This window comes from Pyricularia oryzae, chromosome 2, assembly GCF_000002495.2.
Source record: "Pyricularia oryzae 70-15 chromosome 2, whole genome shotgun sequence".
Taxonomy (NCBI): Eukaryota; Fungi; Ascomycota; class Sordariomycetes; order Magnaporthales; family Pyriculariaceae; genus Pyricularia; species Pyricularia oryzae.
This window is the reverse complement of record NC_017850.1, coordinates 1,952,797-1,975,440: the sequence shown is the minus strand read 5'-3', so window position 1 is coordinate 1,975,440 and position 22,644 is coordinate 1,952,797. Positions and strand designations below refer to the sequence as shown.

Sequence of the window (22,644 nt, the reverse complement as noted above, 5' to 3'; positions counted from 1 at the left end):
GATGGCTGCCAACTATGAGAACTCAGCTCAGCCTGTCAATGGCGTCAACTACCGTAAGCATATTTCTCAAAATCTCAACTGAAGTCGTTTCGATGCCAAGTCGAAGGTCGCAAGCTGACAGGCAGCACAGAGCCTCAGGTTCCCGACACCACCTTCGGACCCATGATTCACATCTACAAGCCACGTTTTGACCAAATCGGCTTGGGAGCTTTCCCCATGGTCCCAGGACTTGCCGCTCAGTCTGGTTTCACCGTTAGTGTTCATCAGCAACCTGCTCATATGCAGATGGGCCCTGTCTTCATGCCGCACCTGATGAGTCCTCAGGGCTTTACGCATGGCTGCGCTCCTTTGTTCATTGCAAGTGCCAGCTTAGCGCAGTTTTGCCTTGTTCCACCCTTCGCCCAGAGATTCACTGTAGAGCTGCTGTGAATGCCTGGCCTCAGCCCTCACAAACTAGGAATAGTTTCAAGGCTCGCAAGTGCGGCCCCACTCAAAATCAGGACTATGGCCAGCTTTTCTTTGCCTATAATTTTCCCACAGCACTTTGGCACTTGATAGAAACGGCGAGATCAGAGCTAACAATGACACAGGGCAACCCGATGACAATGCAAGCTCCAATCGGCCTTCCGGCAGCCGGCGCTCCTCTCTTCATGCAACCCGCTGTTCACCCTCCAATGCTTCTGCCTGCCACCAGCGGCATGCCCTTCTCGCAACCCGGCATGGCCGTGAGCGCTGGCATAGGATGCATGTCTGCCCCTCCTGGAACCCTGTTGTCCACGCCCATGCCCGGCATGTTTGTTCAAGGTAATGGCGGCGTCCACCCTGAGCCGGCGTGCGGCATTGGCCGAACGGGCGCAGAGTATACCGCTGAGCAAATGGACATGGCTTATGCAAACAAGTCCTTTGAACCACAGGATTTCAAGCCGGCTGACGACACGCCGTCGCGCATGTACATGTGCCGCGAGCTTGATGGAGTCTGGACCATGCGCAGCCGCTTCTCAATTGATCGCATGGCTAAGGAGTGGAGATGGCATATGGCCCCTGAGGGCTATTTCTACGCCGTCCGTCTCCCGAACTGAGTATGCGCTGCTTCTCCAGAGTAAAAGAAAGAACGATGCTTTCCAGCGAGAAAGAGCTTTCTGTTCAGGGTAGCTGGCCAATAAGAGTCCCGCGAACAGCCGGCCAAGGTTAGCAGGCAATTATCTATCCTGAGTAAAGTAAGTATGCCTCCCCAATGAGCATGGTCGATCTTGGGCTGATTGAACAGGCAGCACCAATGTGTACAATTTGATCGACAGTCGTTTGAGCACGATACTGGCGCTCCCTAGAATAGAAGCAGCCTGCTTTGTGGTGAGTTGCTTGTTTAAGAACACGAAATGGCGCTCATCAGCTAAGATATTCGCCAGCAGGACAGATGGACTTCAACCAACTCGACTTGGTAGGAGGACTGGATGAAGAGAAACAATCGGCTCTCGTGTTCCATCTTATTTTATTGCGCCTGGTGTTTGACGTTTCCAATAGTCCAGGAAAGACAAGGAAGACGGGAGAAACCGGACACCAAAGATGCTCTTGACTGATGGTATTTTCTTCGGCTCCACTGGTTAATCTTGTCTCTCGATAATTTTCTCTTTTTGTCTACTGCCGAATACGATAATATGCATGCACGAGTGGTGCTGAGGCTCTCACGGAGGATAATAGATTATTTATCACGAGCCTGCCTGATGGTCAAGACGGGTGAGATTAGCTGAAAAGCTGTATCGATGAAATTCACTGCGACTGTTGGTTGACTGAACGGAAATGCGTCAGTGGGAAGAACAAGCTGCTACTGTCATATACACTGTGTGACCCACCCCCTCGCGCTTCTCCACAAGCTACAACCGACGTTGTTCTTGTACCGTACCGTACCGTGCCTACCTTAGTCTTGAAAGCCGAAGCCACCTCCCGTTAACTTTCAGTTGGTCTCTTGTGTTTTCCCGAGATTCGTATAACCCCACTTGAAATGCTGCTCATCGGTCTAACAGGGTCTATCGCCACGGGCAAGTCGACCGTGTCAAGCCTGCTTTCATCCCCACCCTACTCTATCCCTGTCATCGACGCGGACTTGCTCGCCCGGCAGGTCGTCGAGCCGGGAACTCCAGGGTACCGCAAAATCGTAGCATACTTTGGCCCGAGCACCCCGGACCTGCTGCAGCCGCCCAACCCCGCCGAACCCAATGGCGGCATCGATGGTCCCACCGGCAAAGGCAGGCCGCTGAACCGCGTCATGCTCGGCCGGCGCGTCTTTGGCGACGACCCGGACCGCAGGCGCGACCGGGCGGTCCTCAACGGCATCGTCCACCCGGCCGTCCGCTGGGCCATGTACAAATCCCTGGCCTGGTACTACATCGCGGGCCACCGCGCGGTGGTGCTCGACGTGCCGCTGCTCTTCGAGGCCGGGTTGGACAGGATGTGCGGCACCGTCGTCGTCGTGGGCGTGCGGGACCCGGCCATCCAGATGGCGAGGCTGCGGGCGCGGGATCCGCACCTCAGCGCAGAGGACGCGGAGGATCGGGTGAAATCGCAAGGGGACGTGCGCGAAAAGGCCCAGAGGTGCGAGGCCAGGGGTGGCGCGCGGGGCGTCGTGGTCTGGAACGACGGGGATAGGACCGAGCTCGAGAGGGAGCTGAGGCGTGCCGTTCATATCATTTTTGAAAGCAGCCCCAGGTGGTGGAGCTGGGCGCTACTACTGTGCCCACCGTTGGCTGTTGCGTCTGGGGCTTGGAACTTTTGGCAGAACACGCAGATCAACAATGAGTGGAAGGAGATGGAGCAGAGAGGACGCGCGAGGCTGTAAATTCCTGTAAATTCTTTTGGTGTGGAGGGACTGTAACGCAATGCAGAAGCGAGCCTTGATTACAAATATTTTATCTCCTGGGGTTTGCGGTACGAGAAGTTGTCTGCTGTTGGTGGGTGGCATCTTAAGTTATTGACAGGCTTCACATAGCTACGGGGCACTGACTGCTAATAGTTCATTGTAGGCGTTTTGATACAAAAGTTCAGGCCTGGATGACAGGTACTCAGACAAACGAGTGGCTTTATGGTGGCCGAGATCGGGGATGTGTATTTTGTCGTTCCTTCCTTTTTCTGCTTGGACACCTTACCCAGTCCAACTTTTACAACACAAACAGAATCTTCTGATCAACCGACCAACTCTTCACATCTCCCAGGTCAACTCGATATTTCACAATCCTTTTCCCGCCTGCATCTCATTTCAAAGACCTTGACTGGCTGGGCCTATGCAAATCTGATCATCAGATCCTCGGGTGGATGCGCCCAGCAGCCTCTGCTCCAGTTCGTTTTGACTCTTAGCTCACCTGTCATTGCCACCCTCACTTGACCTCAGATTCTACGACCTCATATCTCTTGCGATTGATAGCTTCCGTTCTCTGCACCCAAAGCCTAGGCAACATGCCTCCGAACTCTCTGGTCGAATGGATGATTGGTCAGAATGTTTCAACCACAAGACAGAAAAAAATTAGTACCTTCCGTGAAGTTGTCAGGCTTCAGGTAGCAACCGATGATGAGTCCGGCGAAGACTCTATTCTCTTGACATACCCTCGTACACATCAATCGGGCAACATCTCCGGGGCTACTCCGCCTGGCAAGAAAGTCAGATTTGATCAGAAATCTGCACTCAAAGACAGTTCATCGCCGATCAGCCCATCATCATCGAGCTCAAGCGGCTCGAGCGAAGAGAAGCCGAAGATAGAAGCCACAAAGAGTACCTGCGAACCCTCAGATAGTGACGGAGACTCCGAACCACATCCAACATGCTCATGCACAGACTGCAGAGCTGGAAGGAGGAGAGCAAGGCGCCTTGCACGACTGAACAAGAAGCTTCTAGAGAGTTTAAGTGATGCTTCTAGCGATACGACGGAAGCAAGTGAGCCAGTGGTTGAACTAGAGAAAGATAACTCGCCTCCCAAAAAGAACGAACCCAAGAGGAAAGCTGAAAAAAACAAGTCACCCAAGAAAGCAGTTCCGGAACCAGCACCGGTCGTGTCTGAAGCCAGTGATACACCTGGCGAAACCACGGAGGGCACACAGACGGAAGGCGATACGGACAATGAGGCTGTTGCTGTGACACCACCTCCACCTCCACACGAGGAGAAAAAGGAGCCTGCAGCTAAGAAGACAAAAAACGGCGGTGGAAATCCCAGCAAGAACAAACAAGCAAAGAAAGTCAAGAACACGGATGGGAAAGGTTCAGACAACAAGGAGAAAGACGCCCAGGCCGAAACAGCTTCCCAGGTTGTCACTAAGTCACCGACTGGAGATAAACCTGTTCACCTGCCCCCGTACTCTCAAGAGTCCAACATCCGACCACCAAACCTGCTTATGCCCGTCAAAGCGCAGGTCTTACAGGTTGAACATGCCATCGAGACTCCTGATGATCCGCGACCGAACGCTTTTGTTGACAACCAGTATGGAGTTCTTCGCGTCTATCATGGCCCCGCCTATGGCAATGCCACCGGCAACCTCTATCCACGACGGTCCTGGTCAGGCCAGGATTTGCCACTTGGGGCGCCACATCCGATGCACAACCCGTACATCCATGGATTTGGTCAACATCCACAGGGCCAAGGTCATGGTGCTGCTGTCTCAGATGGCCAGATGCCGCATAGCATGATACCTCCAGGCTGGTATGCGATCCCAGGTGGTGACGGTAATATGATGCCTGCCATGAATCAATGGAGCATGCCAAATACCGGCTACCAACATCCTCCTCCCGGTGCACACGTACCCAACCCTCCAGCTGCGACAACTCAACCCCCTGAAACTGGTGGAATCGGCTTGAAGTTTGATTCTCACGGAAGACCTATCACAAAAGGCTCTTCCAAAGGAAGTAACAAAGACCAAGGATGGGCGACGAACGTTGCTCCTCCACCGCCTACGGCGGGACCAGGATCTCAACGCTCGCAGCAAGCGTCTGGACCTAACAAAGATCCTTGGAAGACTGATGCCTGGGGCTCTAACGTGCCATGGGGAGATGGCGCGAGTGGAGAGAATGCAAAGGAATCCAGTCACCAGGGTAGGAGAAGCAACAGAGGAGATAATGTCTGGGGCGGCAACACGGGTGCGCCACAACCTTGGGGCTCAGCAAATGGTGGCAGTAATGGAAGCAATAGACAAAACGACAATAGCGGAGCACAATGGGCCGCTGATGCGAATAACAATACGGGGAGCAAAGGCTGGGGTGGTGGTGGCTCGAATGTCAGCAAGAAGGAAAGCGCTCTTCCTGGCTGGCCATCACATTCCCCCAAGTGCCCCCCTCAGAACCCCTGGGTCAGCTCAAACAGTGGCCCCAACAATCAAGGCTCTGCAGGAGTAAATGGTGGCTGGAACGATCCACAACCCAGAACGACTGGAGACTGGGGCGGTGGGGGTGCACCTGCAAATAACTGGAACGCATGGGGAACGGGATCACAAACAAATAACTTCGGCTGGAACGAGCCACCGAAAAATACATCCGAGAGAGCCAGTAATGAAGGATGGAACGTTAAACCAAATGGGAATAGCAACATGGCTTGGGGCGGTGGCGGCAGTCAGCGTAATGATCCAGCCCCTGATGTCCCAGTTGACGGTCCCTCTGATACCCGACCCCAAGGCTCCCCTCCAGCTAACCAAGAAGCAGGCCGCAACGATTGGAGTAACGCCAGCCCGGGTGGTCCTACAAGCTGGGAGCAAGGCGGAGGTGGAGCAAACAGCAACTGGAGCTATAATAACGTTGGCGGACCGCCTAATGATGGCGGTGGCGGCTGGGGTCGAGGTGGCTCGACCAAAGGTACGCCACCACGTCCTCCTTCTATCCCGGACAATGAATGGCACAATGCACCTGATCCACGCGCAGAGGACACCGCCAAGCTTCCTTCCAATTCGGGTTCTGGTGCTGGAAACTGGGATACTCGTTCTAGGCATAGTGGTGGAAGCGGGAAAAAAGTAGATGATGAGGATAAAGGAGGCGGAGCGGAGAGGATGCCATGCACTTGGCCCACTCCACTGCCTAGTGCGCATCCTGATGGCGGTTGGCCAAGCGATGGCAGCGGCAACGGCAAGATTACTGACAAAGGAGTACCAGAAGCCTTCTTCGGTCCGCCCGGTCCTTGGAACGTATGCGATCAGCCTGTGCCTTCCGACAACAATGTAGGCGGAGCTCCTAACGGCGGATGCGCGAACGCCCCCAGCGACACCCAAAACAACAATTGGTCCGGTGGAGGCGGCGGCAACTGGAATTCCAGCAATGTGGGAAGGACGGTATCAACAGCTGGAGATGGAGGCTATGGGCCCGCAGGTAACGCCGGGCCCATATCAGAAATTCCACTATGGGGTGATGCCACGGCAGCTCAGAGCACTCGTCCTGAGCCCCAGCCGCAGAAACCAGACAACATATGGTGAATCGCATGGTTCTATTTCTGGGCGATCGGTAGTATGGTCTTTCTGCGTCGCTCCTAGAGTCTGCCGATCAGATCTCAATGCGATGGGCCGACATATTCGGGACGATATAGCGTTTGATATTCCGGGCTCCAATGTGGACCGATACTTAGTTATTCGGGCGGTTGTCTTCCTTGACAGATATCTTTCATTTTGCCTGATGGCTGCTGGATCTTCCCTGTCTCGAAGGATGTTGACACATTCAGCAGTACGAGGAAGAAGCTATGGGTGCGAGCTGGAGTGGTGGTCGCTAAGTTATGCAATGCAGAAAACGGATAGGGTTTTGCTGTTGCTGTTACTGTTACTGTAGTATGTTATATAGGAAATGTATCACATAGGGTAATTAATATTTTGAACCAGTTGGGATGTCTTTCCAATTATAACATTCCAACTAAATAAAGTTTTTTTTTCACCCCTCTTCTTTCCCTTTCCTTTTTAAAATAAAAACATAATAAGACCAAAGTCTGAGAAATATCTCAGTCCATGAGGTGACAGGTTTCTATTGCTGACTGTCTATGCTCCCCCAGGAAATGTATGAAAACATACCTACCTACCTATAGTCTAATTTGTTTTGTGCCCCGCTTAACGGATACACCTACCTATAGTACTATCTTCCTCCACCTACAGTACGTCACGTAAATGTCACGGTGAAAATATTTTACACCTACAGGGTCCATACCTAGATCGGTCCCTTTGGTACCTTACGATCCAACACTGTGTACAGTCAAAGGTAATATCCGTGGATGAAAACCATCGTTTCGGGCCATTTCGAAACGTCATGCGCTCATGCAATTCATGTTACGCTTTGCAGCTAGATGAAACTGCATGGCCCTGCGCAGCTGGAAAATATGATAACAATGCTAATTGTATTAGGTAATAATAATAGTAATAATATTCAGATAGACTACCCCGAGATATCATGCTAGAGGTATTTATAAGCAGGACAAGTCTTGGTCTTTGATCGGCTGGCCGATGCCCCGAGCCTCTTTAACGGGTTCTTGCGGCGCGCTTTTTCATGATAGCGTACTGGACCAACAACATGTCCGCCTCGGCTTTTTGACAGGCTGACCGCTCTTCATTACTGTATGTGCTAAAACCGACGGGTCTTGCGTCCGTGAGTAACCAGGCAAGTCAGGCAACTCCCTGGTGTACAGAGTACATAGGAGAATGGGTTGTCTAGTCATTATTTTGGGACGATATGACTGATTATCATTCCAAAAAGCGAGCGGGCCCTGCATATCAATGATGATGCCTAGCATGCTGGCTTACTAAGCTTTGCTGGTTGCGAGGGGTTGCACAGCAGCTGGCCAAAGTAAATCACAAGAACATGGTCAACTTTGGTGGTAGATATCCATCCATCCCCTCTGTTGGGGAAGGTGTCCTGACCTTTCTACAGGATGAAAATGCATTCTTGCTATTGTGTTTGGATTAGGTGAAATGTTGTTGCTCAGGGTATATACGAAAATAAAGATGTGTAAAGCGCTCCTCTAGCAGTCTAAGTACTCAATGGTGCCGGCCAATATGCATGTCGGGTCGGCTTGTGGCGCGATGCGGCTTGCTTCGGTTCACTGAAAAATGCACCTAGGGATAATGATTGGATTTTCACGTGGGAACGAATTCTTACCAACTGCTGGCACGGGATTCGCCCTCCACATGCGAGCGCACATGAATCCGACCCACTTTCAGCTTTCGGCAAGAGAAAAAACGTCATAACCATAACGCTAAGGATGAATACTGTACAGTACCCCGTAGCCGGTACCTACATAGGTACCTAGCTTTGCTGTGCCGCGGTGTGTGCAGGGAACTTTCGTCTTCAATCCATTCACACACACCCCTCCCGGGACATAGCTTCTAGACATTGACTAGTCTAGTTCTGGTCGTCTTTGGGACGAAAAGTGCTTTCACGCTCGGCACAAAGAGGAAGTTTAGCTTTGTTGTTGAAGCTTACCGATTACCAAACGCATTCAACAGCCAAACTTGCGTGTCGCGCATCAAATCAATTTTGCAACATCCAGGGGGGCCAATGGTGACTAGGTAGACCGGAGAGTGACCCTTGCCCCCTCCTCGAAAAGAAAAGAAAAGAAAGAAAGAAACACAAAAACAACAATGTCTGTGTCGGTCAAAGGAGCAGGCAGGGTCTGCGCACGCATCCCGAGCTGTCGCTACTCGGCCCCGAGGTTACGGACAGCCGCCCTCTCATCCACCTCCACAGCACACTATACGACTCGGCCACAGAGGAGGTTACCAAGGACGACTGCAGCTTCCTGGACGCAAACACGCCTCTTCTCAGTAAGCAGGCCACGTCGAAACGCTAGCGAACACGAATCCTTTGATCCCCGGACGGTCGAGAGGGAGAGCGATGAGGTGGATGTTTGCATTGTGGGTGGAGGTGCGCAAAACTCTCAATTGGATCCAAGGCAGCAAAAAGGCGGCACTTGGAGCAATAAACTTTGGGACCGCGCCTTTGTGACTAATATGTTTCTCTATCTCTACTCTGCCAGGCCCGGCCGGTCTCAGCGCCGCGATCCGCTTGAAACAGCTCGCAAACGAAGCCGGCAATGAAGACTTTCGCGTCCTGCTCCTCGAAAAGGCCGGCGAGCTTGGCGCTCACATCGTGTCGGGCGCCGTGATCCAGCCCACCGCCATCGATGAGCTGATACCTGACTGGCTGTCCGAGGACAACCCGGACCGCTTCGAGCACGCAACACCCGCCGGCACCGACCGCATGCGATTCCTGACCAAGACGAAAGCAATCCCCCTGCCCGCCCCGCCGCAGATGAACAACCACGGAAACTACATCGTTAGTTTGGGCCAGTTCACCGCCTGGTTGGGCACACGCGCCGAGGAGCTGGGTGTCGAGGTGTATCCCGGCTTCGCCGCCTCCGAGGTAATTTACAAGTCGGACGGCTCGGTACTGGGAGTCGCCACGAATGACCTGGGCATCGGGCGCGACGGTAAGCCCAAGGATTCGTTCGAGCGCGGCATGGAGTTCCACGCTCGCTGCACGCTCTTTGCCGAGGGTTGCCACGGTAGCTTGACCAAGCAGGTCACCAAGAAATTCGACCTGCGCCGCGACAGCCAGCCGCAGACGTACGGGCTCGGGCTCAAGGAGGTCTGGGAGGTCGACCCGGCCAAGTTCCGCAAGGGCGAGATCACGCACTCGCTCGGCTACCCGCTGCCCAAGGATGTCTACGGTGGCGCGTGGATGTACCACTTTGGCGACAATCTCGTGTCCCTCGGCCTCGTCGTCGCTCTCGACTACCCGAACCCATGGATGTCGCCATACCAGGAGTTCCAAAAGATGAAGAAGCACCCGCTCTACAGGGAGGTGCTCGAGGGCGGCAAGTGCATCTCGTATGGCGCCCGCGCCCTGATCGAGGGTGGTTTCCAGTCCATCCCCAAGGTCGCCTTCCCCGGCGGTGCCCTGATCGGCGACTCGGCCGGCTTCGTCAACGTGCCAAAGGTCAAGGGCACCCACAACGCCATGAAGTCGGGCATGCTGGCGGCCGAGGCTGCATGGAAGGCTCTGGACACGAGCGAGAACGAAGGGTCCGTCTTCCTCTACGACTACGAGAGTTCGCTGCGCCAGTCTAGCATATGGAAGGAGCTCAAGGAGGTGCGCAACATGCGCCCGTCCTTCCACAACCCGCTCGGCCTGTACGGCGGCATCATGTACTCGGGACTAGAGGCTTACGTCCTCAAGGGCCGCGTGCCCTGGACGCTCAAGCACAAGACGACGGATCACGGCGCCACCAAGCCAGCGGACCAGTGCGAAAAGATCGAGTACGAGAAGCCCGACGGCAAGATCACCTTTGACATACTTACAAGCGTATCCCGCACCGGCACCAACCACGAGGAGGATCAGCCGGTGCACCTGCAGGTCAAGGACTGGGACCGCCACGCGCTCGAAACTTGGCCCAAATTCAAGGGCCTGGAGAACAGGTTCTGCCCGGCCGGTGTGTACGAATACGTCGAGGATCAATCCAAGGAGCTTGGCGTCAGGTTCCAAATCAACGCTCAAAAGTAAGGAGTCACTGAAACCACCCCCTATGTCCACATTCTATCATGTGAATGAAAATTAACTAACCGAACCGCTGCGCCCCGAGTATAGCTGCATTCACTGTAAGACGTGTGATATCAAGGCACCTCATCAAGATATAAATTGGCAGGTGCCGCAGGGAGGCGAAGGACCCAAGTATTATATGACATAGAATAGACCAAACAACTTTCATCATACAGTAGTGCTCAATGAATCAAAAGTCGGTGAACCCCGTGCGCTTGACGTAATGGACATGTTAATTAATAGATCCTTTATTTTATTGAACAAATTACTTATTTTTGTTATATGGTGGGTGCATCCCTATCACGAACGATGCCTAGCCTTCGCCAAGGAAAAATAATAATGATAAAATGTAAAATGAGCAAGAGAGCAAATCAACCGCGGGTTGGTAAACTCACGCGAGAAGAAAACGCGACAAATATGATGCGTTGGTGACGCGAGGCTGCGCGAAATCTACACGAGTGCCTCAAATACAACCTGGTCATTAATGCGTAAGAATGGTAATACTTGATATACTTCGTACTTTCCCAGTCGAGAAGTCGTCACGGTGGAGCCCTCGTAGTAAACGATGGACACAGTGTCAGGAAATTAGGACGCACGATATTGCCAGCCTCCTTTCCTGTGCATCAAATGGACGAGCCGCGATGTCCCGGCCAACATGCGTCAAGTTTGCACCATCCCCGCCTCCGGCTCGGGGTGGCATCACTTCCGCCATTCACCCAATCAGACTCTGCATACGTGCATTGATTGCATTCACGCTATCATGCAGATAAGCTGCCCGACACGTTTAATTAACACGAAAGCGCTACCTTCATGATGCTCATCAGACGGAAGGGCAAGACTGTCGCCGAAGATAGTGGGTAGTCAACCGGCTGAAAACTATTTCCCTAGGCTCAGGACTGGTAGGGAGAGCTGCTTGAAGACCTGTTTTTGTTTCTGTTGTCTGGCGGAGCGTGCGCGACAGAAAACCAGAAAATCCCATAAAAACAATCATGGGTGGGTCTGAACATGGGAAATTCCAGCTGCTGGAGTGGTTGGCCACCAAAAGCAACAGGAGGCACAGGATGAGGACAGATTGTGCAATGTGATTCGTGCGCAGATAGTGAGTCATAAGAAAAGGAAAACAAGGGGGGCAAGGCTAGGGGGGCCGAGACGAGCACGGACAGGGATTGATGATTGGTGACAGTGCGCCAGCGTCGGACCGGAGCAGCTTCGTACCTGTACCTGTCTGTACCGGTACCTTTCAGTCGCCCGTGCCAATTCCCACTTGGAATTTTGGGCCGAGTGTAAATTCCGCGACCGGACCTTTGTTTGCCTGCACAGGGACTGGTCTGGAAACAGTAAAAGGCTGGGCAAAAAGGGGCTGCTGGAGTCAATAGAGTCAGGTAACATTTGACGCTACTGGCGATGCCCCTGAAGACTGGTGGTGCTGAGTTTTATCACTGGCCCAAGACGCGGATCGATCCATGTGATTGATTGTAAATCGCCTGCGATGAAAGCCGAACTCGATTTCCTGGTCGAACTGGTGTATTTGTGAGGAAACGTAAATAGTAAAATGTGATGGCTCCATTGATTCCATGAGACGAGGATGAGTCGTGCATTCGAGAATGATGAGGTCGAAGAGAATGGCTTGACGAGAATGATGGTGGCATTGGGATGGATGAAGGGTTGGTTAGTGGTGACAGAGCAGGAGGGAGCGAAAAGAAATGAGGACCGGTAAATGAGGTGGTACTTCGTCGAGATGCTATGGGGCTGTGTGGTCGCCTCAGGCTGCAATCAACAATCTTAATCTTACACAGTGCCATGATTTGTTCCGTGAACAATTTGGCGGGAGGTTAAGCACCTTTTGTTTGTCGCTTACTGTACTAGGCAAGCTCGGAGTGAAACGCGGGAAACCCTGGTGCGTGCTGGAGTCTCAAGCGTGGGTGATGTGGATTGCACGCGCATCGAAATTTGATTTTGTTCTGGGCGTAACGGGGGTAACCAACACTTTGTTTGTGGACCGAGGTCGCACTGAGTCGTGCATGGTCTGGAAGCCAGAACCCCATCAATCAACCATCGGCAAGAAAAATTTCAATCGACGGTTCCTGAGTCGGTACGAGACTGTGGCGATACTGTACGTGCTAGAAGTGGCGCGGAACGGCTGTGGTCGGGTTGAGCATGAAGGCGAAGAAATCGCGTCAACTGGATTTTGCATGCGTGATTCGTGGACTTCACTGGCGTCTGAGGCACCGGCAGCAGTTCGGTGATCAGCGGTTGGCCACGAAGTAAAGCCCGTCGGGCGCCCGATGAATGTGTACTGTATGTGTAGGCACCGTAGTTATGTATCTCATGGAGCTTGATTGAGCTCATGTTAAGTCTAGGACAACCGACCGAACCTTCTGACATGTTGATCTATTAGAGGCTGGTCCTTCTTGAGCGATGAACGAATATTGAAAGAAGGTAGTATGATCGGGTCCATGGCAAATGTAATATATTCCAAAAAAGTGCCACGTATAATAAATGTCAGCGACCATGGGCAGGAAACTGGTCGCAATTGAACGTCTTTTTTTGTTCATTTGTCAGACCCTAGATTTGTCGAAAAGGAGAAAGCTTTTGGCCAAAGGCGGCAGGAATGTTTCAGGCTTTGTGATGGAGGGTGGGCGTAGAGGAAAAAAGAAATTACGAATTCTGACTGGATGCGAGGCTAGTCCCCAGAGACCCAACGGCTGCAACCCAACCGCTACGGTAGGAGACAAGGGTATGGTAGCTGGCTAGGCCAGGCGTCCAAGAAGATTTTAGGAAAAGAAGCGCGAACAAGGGATGAAAGAACAAGTGCAACCCGAGAAGGTACCGGTACTTTGTCTAAAAAAGCCCCGCAAGCGTCGAGTGCTGTGGCAGCAAGTGACACAAATGTGGATTTAATGCGAGATTTTCAACTTTTGATTGGCTCGTCGACAGATGGATGCGTCTAAGAAATTGACCCACCGCCACACAGTGCTGACAACTCAGGCCTTGGGTTGCCACTGCTCGCACTTGGGTGAAAATTATAAGAAGGCTGCCCTCCCCTCACCCACTGATTGAGAACCGCATGCTGCGCGGAAGCCCCGACCGACCTACGTATTCGTGACATCCCGTACGTGGTCAATTTTTTTTTATCGCTCTCTAATATCCACACACACCTCAACCCCTCACCCCGCCTATATTCCACACCAAAAAAAATCATTCATCATCACCTCACCTGGGCGACGTCGCAAGCAATTGCATCGCAACCAGATTGCCTCTCCGCCTTGCTCTTGCGATTAGTGTGTGCGCAAGCCACTCTCTAGACTTAATTTTTTTTCTATCCGGTCGACGAGGACGTTATTGCAATCGTCTCCCACGACAAAGGTTTCAAGACCTGAACTGACAGTTATCTGATCCTCTGTTCAGACTCTACCTTTGCTCGACGTCGAGTTTTATTCATCCGTCGAGAAACACAAGAAATCAATTCGCATCTGCTGTCACACACCGGCGCAGTTGTCGACTACGAATAGAAGAACATTTTCCTTTCGCTGCCAAGTTGTGAACCTAAGACGTCACCACAAAAAAGTTTTTTTCCTCGAGTGCCTTTTGCGTGTATCGCCACCGCCGCCGAGATCCCGTCGACCGAGACATTCACTTGACCTCGGTTTATCTGTTCGCCTGAACCGCGACTAAGAGGACGCAGATTGAGACACATCATCGCCTCTGACGCATCTCTGGAAGAACTACTGTTGGGGAGACATTAGCTTGTTCATCTCCGACGTCTGGGTAAGAATTTTCCCATGATGTTTCCCATGTCACGCTTCGTGGGTGGTAGTTTAGTTCGTCGTAGAAGCTGTATATTCTCACCCATCCTGCACTGTTGGATATGAAGTAGACACGTTTGCTAATCATCCACACTCTTCAGATCTATTCAAACCGTCGATTGCTTCCACTTCAAATATGGAGGGTATTCAAACACACCCATCGAATGCGGCACAGGCCAAGGCATTCACTGCGCCTGGTTCTCTCTCCTTTCCTGGAGGTCATGGAGAGCTCACGCCTCCGAATGATGCCAACGGCCAGCGACCAGCTGCCAATGGCGCTCCGCTGGGGTCTCAAGCCGCAAATGGCACTGGGGTGACTCCCGCGACTCCAGCAGCAACTCCTGCCGCAACCCAGACTGGTAGCGGTTTGACACCGACGCTACAGTGAGTTGCATCTTTCAAGTTTGCTTATCTGGAAAACATCAACTGACGCCTTAACAGAAACATTGTAGCTACCGTGAACTTGGATTGCCGTTTGGATTTGAAGACTATTGCACTTCACGCCCGGAACGCGGAGTACAACCCTAAGGTACATCTTGCTCCCCTGCAGAACACATATCTGTGGGAGCTTGGGCTAACCTGAGTAGCGTTTCGCTGCTGTTATCATGCGTATCCGTGAGCCAAAGACGACGGCTTTGATCTTCGCCTCAGGCAAGATGGTTGTCACCGGCGCCAAGTCCGAGGACGATTCGAAGCTTGCGTCCCGCAAGTACGCCCGTATCATCCAAAAGCTTGGGTTCAACGCCAAGTTCACCGACTTCAAGATCCAGAACATTGTTGGCTCGTGCGACATTAAATTCCCCATTCGCTTGGAGGGACTCGCTTCGCGCCATCACAATTTCAGTTCTTACGAGCCTGAGTTGTTCCCTGGTCTTATCTACCGCATGATCAAGCCGAAGATTGTCCTTCTAATCTTCGTAAGCGGAAAAATTGTCCTGACTGGCGCCAAGGTGCGCGAGGAGATCTACCAGGCCTTCGAGATGATCTACCCTGTCCTCCAAGACTTCCGCAAAGTCTAGAAACAGTCCACTTCTACCATGATGAATTCACGATATCAGAATACCCCCGCACTCGCAATTACCCCCAAAAATATCTGCAGGACTGGTCGGTTGATCGATAAAACCTGTCATAGACCACCAGTCTTCTGCCTGTACCACCTTGTCGACATTTTTCGAGTTTTATTTTCCTCTTTTTTCATGAGCATTGCATTGGCGTTCAGAGGGGATGGCCTACAAAGATGGCATCACACATTTTTATTTCGGCGGACAAAAAAATGATTCTCACGGATGGTTTTTCGCGACAACTCACCTTTAGAGTTTTGCTCCCCATCAAGGGGCGTTCGGCGGCAAGATTGCGCAGGTTGTGAGAACTGTCGTCTTTTTAATATGCAGGCGACTCATGACTAGGGCCTGGGGGGATCAACCAAGAATGGATGGAAGGCGTGGTTGGCGCCTGCTCTTGCTTGAGCATCCTTTTGACTTACTCTGTCCCAGGTGCTCACTTGGCCCAACTCATGTGTAACCTTGAGCATGGGCACGGCGTAATGGTGATGGTACGGCTTCACAAGCGCTAACGGTGCGTGGACTTCGGTTGCGTGTGGTGATGGTTCTTATTACCATTAATTAGTCAGGTACCGGTGACGACCACTAGGTGGTTGATAGCCATAAAGAGCCCAAACACATTGCGTCACTACACATGTCTCGTCCACGGTTGGTGTTCATAACTTTGATGTTTTCGTCGACTTGGCCAACTCCTTTTTGAAGTAGCGACCAGCTTGTCCGGCGCGGCTGCCGTCCTCTGTGCAAACTTGGTCCCAGCGGACGTCGTCAGGTAGACTCTTGAATGCCCACTTTTCCGCAAATTCTGACGGTCGATCATATGCGATACAGTCGGCAATCCGTTCTCCAAGAACCGGCAAGAACTAAAATACAGCAAAAAGAGCGAGTCAGCAAGGCAAAATATGGCATGGTGTCCACGCAGTGAGCAGACATTGCTTGTAGATTTTCGACGCACCTTGAAACCATGGCCGCTACCACCAGTGGCGAGGAAAAGACCTTCCCACTCAGGATGGTAATCGATGATGAAATCGCCCGACTTTGTGTCGGTGTACCAGCATACGCGGGTTGAAGTGAAGGGCCGGTCATGAATCGCAGGAATCGGGACCATGTCTCTTAGCGCAGAACGTAAAGCTTCCTTGCTTTCCTGAGGAATATCCTGGAAAGCCTCCGCCACGTCACCCGGGGGCAATGAGACGGTGTAAGGTGCATCCGATGACGTGCCGGAGCGCAAGGGAGTTGCGTTCGTTGTAGGATTGAGGTAGCCGTACTCGTGTCGTGCAACTTTGAGGACGTTGTTAGCTGGCGGGATGATGAAGAGCCCAGAACCAAAGTTGAGGTAGACGGGCATTTCAGCCAACGCGGCTTGCTCCTCGTCCGTGATATCCAGATACGCGAGGACCTGGGCCGTCGCGGCTGCGCGGCCTGCAAGGTCTACGAGACCACCAGTCCAAGCCCCTGTTGCGAGAACAACAAGATCAGCCGAGAGCTGCCTGCCGTCGGAGAGCTTCACTCCAGTAATCTTTTTGCCGTCCCGATTGAGACTGGCTGCAGTGCCTGACACGAATTTGACTCGGCCAGTCTCCTTGACTTTGCGTAGAAGCCACTGCATTGACCGGTCCGCATCAGCCCACCCAGAGTTGAGGTTTTGGTAACCCCAAACACCTGAGTTGACGTGCCCAGTACCAACGGCATCACGAATAGCCTCGATATTGGGCAAGAGCTTAAGCTTTCCCTGAAGCGATGGGTCCTTCTCTGCCATGGCATTGACATTTTCCCAGCTCTGCTTACAGTAGTAAGCGCCGTCCTTCTTGGCTGCAGCGCCGGAAGGAACATTGTCAACGACCAACACCAGACCGCTTTCACTGTATCTCCCTTGGCCACCAAGATCGTCATCTCCTTGCTTCCGCCACTCATGCTGAGCTTCGGCAGCTAGAGCAGCATAGGCAGGGTCAGCATAATCGGCGCGGATTATGCGAGAAGTGTCAATGCTTGAGGCATCTCGCGATGGGAACAAGGCTTCATCCACCGAGCGGTCAAGAACAGTTATGGTAGTGTTGGAATAGGCATCGCGGCGGGCAAGAGCATATGCAGTTCCCAGGCCAAACACTCCCGAACCAACGATGAGGATGGATGAAGGGGTGTTGGATCGTTGATTAGAGTAAGAGGATTTGCTTGACATGGTAGAGAGGGGACGGAAGACGTAAGGTCAAGCTTGGGGTTTCAAGGCCTTAAAAAGGGTAACTTTGTAATTCGTGTGTGAGTGTGTATGTGTGATGGCCAGTTGGCTTAGCTCAGCGCAATGAAATCGCGTTGGAACGAGGCGGTCTGTGTGGTTTCCCGTTATCCGGTAGCGGCACGGCAGACTGTTGGGCTGTTTCAGTTGAATGTATTACTGCCAGACCCGTCAAAGCTAGGAACGAAGAGACTTGAGGTTCAAATTTCTGCAGATTCCAGACTCAAGCGAATGGGAAAGCAGTCTTTTGAGACAAGAGCAGCAGCGAGAGACGGGTTGCTTTGTCGACTGCTCATTTGGAGAAAGAGATGGAGGAAAAAGAGGAAATTTGCGAATCTTAAATCCGTGTCAGTCGAGCGATTTCATCAGCTCCCAAGAAGCCCCGCTCCGTAGCCGGCGTGGGTAACTGGGCAGACTTTAGCATGGGGGATGCAACGGCGGGTGGGTACCTATCCATCGCGATGCGTGCGACGCCCTTGACGCCCTTTAGTTGACTCCACCGATAAGTCAAGCTCGACAGCCGGGGAGACAAGCAGAACCCAAGTATACTAGATCGATATTGTGGCATGTGGTGTACCAAAGGCCTAAGCACTACTGCAGATCGCTCCGCGTCTAGACTTGGGGGTTATGCTCCGTAGTCATGGCGTTCTTTTTTTTCCCAACGGTCAAGGGGTAGGTGTGTGAAATTCCATGCCATGAAGTTCCTAAAAAAAGGTCTTGGGGCATGAGAGAGTAAAAAGCGCGTCTCATGCATGCTTATTCCTCGAGGTGCGTCTATTCGGCACATGTGAATCCCTGAGTAAAACCCGTCCTCGAGGGTTAAATGTTGAAGAGTACAGGTACGCTGTAGCGAGTTTCAATGTGGACCGAGAACCTAAACCTGGAAGTCAAGTTAATAGGTAGATCTGGTCGTAAAAGGAGAATTATATGTACTGTAGATCTGGATGAACAGATAGACATGCTTGACAGGTAGCTGAACAGACCAAACCAGAGAAGTTGAGTGAGGAAAATCAACAGAAGCCAGCTCTAGCGCTGGAGGGGTGGACTTGAAAAAATGGGGCAATTCCTCCCACGCTCCAGAAATCCTATTGGCCAGTCAGTCCCACGTCGTCTGCACGCGCCTGACATGATTGACTTTGAAGTTTGAGGAAGGTGCATTCATTCATGGTTAACAAGATACATGAATCACTCCGTAATATGAACACTCTGGCATGATAGTTAGAGGAGATTTTTAGTCAAAAAAAATTGACTCGACCGACTGCTCAACATGACCCAGTCGTACACCTGACCCGACATGTCCTCGTCAAAGAAGCTCGCCGAGTTCCCCGACATCGAAGCGAAGTTGCAGAAGCCGACCAAGAAGTCCGTCTTTGAGCGCCAACGCGAAGAGGCCGAAGCCAAGCGGCGCCGCGAAGAGGCCGAGACGGCTGCTGTGCTAGAAGACTTTGTAAAAAGCTTTGACCGTGACAGTGACCGCGATAACTCACGCGACAACCGATTCCCTCCTAGTAGAAACGAAAGGTCATCGAATGTCTCCGACCGGCCCCAGGGTTTTGGTGCCGGGGCAGGCAGGCGACATTTTGGCATCCAATCTGGCTTGCCACCACCAAAGAGCGGGCCCGGATCTTTAGGGCCGTTACCGACAAGCTTTGGGAGGAAACGAACTTTCGACGGCTTTTCTGATAGAGGGGACCGTGCGGAGGGCGCCGTAGGACGCGGACGAACGGGTGTAGGGGAGCATGACAACAGCAGCCGAAAGATCGCCAAGGCCTTTGACAACAGCGAAGATGAAGCCGAAGCTCTTGCAACCGACAGGGCTGAAGAGAAGGCCGTCTCTAAGCCGACCTTGCGCTTGTCCAACTTGCCACCGGGCTCATCCCAGTCTCTGATCAAGTCACTCATACCAGTCAATCTCAATGTCGAGAATGTCAAATTCCTGCCGCCGGCTGGTCCAGTAAACACAGAAAGAAAATCAGCCACCGCTATCGTCACACTCTCCCCCGAAACAGCGGCCACGGAAATCGATGCTGCCGTCAGTACGTTACAAAATCGGTACCTCGGCTTCGGGTTCTATTTGTCGCTACATAGGCACCTCTCCTCAGCTGCCATCTCAAGCTCCCTTGTCACGGCTCAGACAAATTCGCATTCGTCTCACCCGTTCGGGGCCAAGCCGGTTTCTCAGCCGAAAGAAAGATCATCATACAGAGGTAGGGGTCGAGGCTTTGCACCGCCCACATCTTATGATGCTCAAGTGGGCAGTCCAGTAAATCGCTCTGGAGTAATGCACGTACCAGTGCGCCCACCCAAAGACATACACATGCTACGCACTATCCACATGGTCGTCGAATCCATCTTGGAGCATGGACCCGAGTTCGAGGCGCTGCTAATGTCGAGACCCGACGTTCAACGCGAAGAGAAGTGGGCTTGGATCTGGGACGCGCGTAGTGAGGGCGGTGTATGGTACCGTTATAGGCTTTGGGAAGTCATCACTGGTGCCAGGACACAGAGGGGCAAAGGCAAGTTTGTGCCGTTGTTCGAAGGTGGGAGTGCTTGGAAATTACCGGACCAACCACTCTCCTACGAGTACACAGAAGGTGTAGATGAGTTCGTGTCAGACTCTGAGTACAACTCCTCGGACGACGATGACTTTTACGACGAGCATCTTGGCAAATCCGGGGAGGGCGGCCCTGGCGTGGCAGCCTCTGGAAACGAGCAGGAAGAGAACGTTCTCAGTCCACTGGAGAAAGCAAAGCTGGTTCACTTACTAGCACGCCTTCCCACCACCTTGTCCAAGCTACGAAAAGGAGATATTGCCAGGGTGACTACATTTGCCATCACTCACGCCAGCAGAGGAACGGATGAAATCACAGATCTGATCGTGTCGAATGTCGAAAAGCCCTTTGCATTCTCTTCGGCAAACCCTGATTACAAGCCAAATCAAATTGACAGAGCACAAGACACGAAGGCTTTATCATTGGCACCCGATTCCAAAGCACCCAGCGAGCCCCAGGATGTAAGCACTTCAAAACTAATAGGGCTTTACGTAATCAGCGATATACTCTCGTCTTCGTCAACAAGTGGGATACGTCACGCTTGGCGCTACCGACAGCATTTTGAAGCTGCCTTGCGGAACCGAAAGGTCTGCGAGGGCCTAGGAATGGTCCCAGAGAAGATGGGGTGGGGCCGTCTCAGAGCAGAGAAATGGAAACGTAGCGTAGGACTGGTGTTGGGTCACTGGGAGGGTTGGTGCGTTTTCCCTGCAGAGTCGCAAGCCTTCTTCGTCGACAGCTTTGAGAATCCGCCCGCTCTAGCGCTGGCGCAACAGCAAAAAGAGGCCAAGGAAGCCGAAGAAGCGTTAGGCAAGAAGAATAAGTGGAAGACGGTGCCCAAGGCTGTTGCAGGCGAGGCCCTCGCCGATAATTCTGGTCTAGTGGGCAACAGCTCTGTCCTTGATGCCGAGCGAGATCTGGATGGTGAAGCTTATCTCGAATATACGGACGACGAAGACATGGATCTTGAAGTGTTGGAGGGAGAGGATATCGACGGAGAACCCATGATTAGTGAGGGGATGGCAGGGCTCTCCATGGAAGAGGATGTGGATGCCAAGACAGGTGGTGACGCAGCCGGACAGCCACCCGGTAGATCCGGGGTACAAGAACCACATCAGGTCACCAGATCTGTGGGTGGTTTTCAGATGTCAGCTGCGTCGGTCAACCCTAAGAAACGTATGCGGGCAATGGATATGTTTGCGAGCTCTGACTCTGAGAAAGATTAACAAAATCCGTGCTTTCTCAAGAAGATTGGAATCATGACAGAACACATATAATAAACCATTTTACTTAATCTGCGGGCTCCAGTAATTCTTATGTTGCTGTTGTGCCCAAATGTTCATACCCTCGTACAAAACCTGATTGGGGGTGCAAGATGCCTTGGCTGGGTATCTTCGAGCCGCAAAGAAATTCTGCAAGGGAGTGTATCCACGAGAGCATGCAAGGGAGGCTAATTTTCAACGCAAGGTACTTCTCCGTACAACGAGCCGCGCCTCTTCTCTTGTGCCTGCATACGAAATCTGGGTACCTTTAGTCGGTGTGGGGACAGGGATAAGATTAGATTAGATCGCCAAGAGATCTGCGGCGACAAAGGCTTCCTGCATCGCAAATCTCAGGGTCCCCGCTCTACCCGTTATGTTTGGATCTAGATCAGTCTTTCTCGACGACATAGTGGCAGAATTTCCCGACAGAACATAATGCCCGTCATTGTTGCGAAAGCCATGGCGACCAGTGGACCTGGATCTTGACCAGCTACTTGTCGAGTTTTGAACTTTGTTTGTCAAAGAAAAGCTCAATGGTTTGAGATAAAGAGCATCTATACAGGTACAGCATCTAACTACTGTAGGTATCCAGAGCGAGTGACTGACATCCATCCCCTGCTACCATCCTTTTTGACGGGCTGCTACTCTGAACTTGAAAGCTTGGAGGCGGGGCGACCCAACCAGCTTTGGTATCGCTGTCGCAACCCCGACACGCGACGAAAAAAAAAAAAAAAAAAAAAAAACTACAGTCACTTTGTACTCCATATGTGAGACACTCGAAGCTGTCAGTAGACATGATGCTTACGTGGCCATCGATAACCAATGATAAAGAGCTCTAACAACTGGTTTGGGCGAGAAGTGGTTGGAGAAGTCTACTACTGAAAGCCTTGCCTCGTGACGATGGAGCGAGAAGCCCATTTTTTGTTTTGTTTAACCAGTATTTTCCGTGGTTCATCTTAATTTTCTTCGATTTCTCGCTTCCAGCTCCTTCATGTTCTTCTCCAACGTCTTTATTTCATCATTTAGCGACATCAAATCAATCGTAAAGCTCGCGAAAAACACGGCGCAGAGGCTGAATCGTAGCGTAGTATGGCAGTGCTTGGACTCCCCGACAGATCCACAGATTAGGTGGCCAGCACTTCCTGGTCTTGGCTGATGCCACGTTTTGAGCCGGCGCGTCCAGACTTGCTGGCTACGGGTGG

The 22,644-nt window shown here is 52.1% G+C and overlaps 7 protein-coding genes across 8 annotated transcripts; all 7 read left to right on the top strand.

Annotated features, from left to right (window-relative positions):
* Window position 1: 1 nt before the first annotated feature.
* On the top strand, window positions 2-1,713 carry MGG_14759 (uncharacterized protein; the record flags this gene model as incomplete). The annotated part of the gene is made up of 6 exons (XM_003713860.1): window positions 2-53; window positions 131-252; window positions 591-1,061; window positions 1,179-1,217; window positions 1,415-1,438; window positions 1,522-1,713. The coding sequence occupies 6 exons, from the start codon at window positions 2-4 to the stop codon at window positions 1,603-1,605; spliced, it is 792 nt and encodes a 263-aa protein (XP_003713908.1). The 3' UTR covers window positions 1,606-1,713.
* Window positions 1,714-1,914: 201 nt separating this feature from the next.
* MGG_11322 (dephospho-CoA kinase) lies at window positions 1,915-3,327 on the top strand. Its single transcript, XM_003713859.1, has one exon. It carries the CDS (start codon window positions 2,000-2,002, stop codon window positions 2,831-2,833), a length of 834 nt encoding a protein of 277 aa, XP_003713907.1. The 5' UTR covers window positions 1,915-1,999; the 3' UTR covers window positions 2,834-3,327.
* Window positions 3,328-3,447: 120 nt separating this feature from the next.
* MGG_08881 lies at window positions 3,448-6,830 on the top strand (the record flags this gene model as incomplete). Of its 2 annotated transcripts, XM_003713857.1 has the most annotated exons (3): window positions 3,448-5,590; window positions 5,675-5,824; window positions 6,119-6,830. In XM_003713857.1, 3 exons carry the CDS (start codon window positions 3,448-3,450, stop codon window positions 6,433-6,435), a joined length of 2,610 nt encoding a protein of 869 aa, XP_003713905.1. The 2 variants fall into 2 exon arrangements, with proteins under 2 accessions (XP_003713905.1, XP_003713906.1); XM_003713858.1 differs by having other exon boundaries at window positions 3,448-6,435.
* A 1,375-nt stretch (window positions 6,831-8,205) lies between these two features.
* On the top strand, window positions 8,206-10,781 carry MGG_08880 (uncharacterized protein). The gene is made up of 3 exons (XM_003713856.1): window positions 8,206-8,860; window positions 8,973-10,494; window positions 10,583-10,781. Exons 1-3 carry the CDS (start codon window positions 8,578-8,580, stop codon window positions 10,680-10,682), a joined length of 1,905 nt encoding a protein of 634 aa, XP_003713904.1. The 5' UTR covers window positions 8,206-8,577; the 3' UTR covers window positions 10,683-10,781.
* Window positions 10,782-11,347: 566 nt separating this feature from the next.
* MGG_14758 (uncharacterized protein) lies at window positions 11,348-12,780 on the top strand (the record flags this gene model as incomplete). Its single annotated transcript, XM_003713855.1, has 3 exons — window positions 11,348-11,387; window positions 11,554-11,633; window positions 12,331-12,780. The coding sequence occupies 3 exons, from the start codon at window positions 11,348-11,350 to the stop codon at window positions 12,778-12,780; spliced, it is 570 nt and encodes a 189-aa protein (XP_003713903.1).
* An 819-nt stretch (window positions 12,781-13,599) lies between these two features.
* MGG_15601 (TATA-box-binding protein) lies at window positions 13,600-18,804 on the top strand. Its single transcript, XM_003713854.1, has 4 exons — window positions 13,600-14,302; window positions 14,442-14,724; window positions 14,782-14,869; window positions 14,928-18,804. Exons 2-4 carry the CDS (start codon window positions 14,477-14,479, stop codon window positions 15,357-15,359), a joined length of 768 nt encoding a protein of 255 aa, XP_003713902.1. The 5' UTR covers window positions 13,600-14,302; window positions 14,442-14,476; the 3' UTR covers window positions 15,360-18,804.
* Window positions 18,748-22,563, top strand: MGG_15600 (uncharacterized protein). Its single transcript, XM_003713853.1, has one exon. It carries the CDS (start codon window positions 18,926-18,928, stop codon window positions 21,404-21,406), a length of 2,481 nt encoding a protein of 826 aa, XP_003713901.1. The 5' UTR covers window positions 18,748-18,925; the 3' UTR covers window positions 21,407-22,563.
* The last annotated feature ends 81 nt before the right edge of the window (window positions 22,564-22,644 follow it).

Coding starts and splice junctions, on each gene's coding strand:
- MGG_11322 (XM_003713859.1), top strand. CDS start 2,000: ATGCTGCTCATCGGTCTAACAGGGTCTATCGCCACGGGCAAGTCGACC.
- MGG_08880 (XM_003713856.1), top strand. CDS start 8,578: ATGTCTGTGTCGGTCAAAGGAGCAGGCAGGGTCTGCGCACGCATCCCG. Junction 8,861..8,972: donor TGTTTGCATTGTGGGTGGAG/GTGCGCAAAACT, acceptor CTACTCTGCCAG/GCCCGGCCGGTCTCAGCGCC. Junction 10,495..10,582: donor TTCCAAATCAACGCTCAAAA/GTAAGGAGTCAC, acceptor CCCCGAGTATAG/CTGCATTCACTGTAAGACGT.
- MGG_15601 (XM_003713854.1), top strand. CDS start 14,477: ATGGAGGGTATTCAAACACACCCATCGAATGCGGCACAGGCCAAGGCA. Junction 14,725..14,781: donor GGTTTGACACCGACGCTACA/GTGAGTTGCATC, acceptor ACGCCTTAACAG/AAACATTGTAGCTACCGTGA. Junction 14,870..14,927: donor ACGCGGAGTACAACCCTAAG/GTACATCTTGCT, acceptor TAACCTGAGTAG/CGTTTCGCTGCTGTTATCAT.
- MGG_15600 (XM_003713853.1), top strand. CDS start 18,926: ATGTCCTCGTCAAAGAAGCTCGCCGAGTTCCCCGACATCGAAGCGAAG.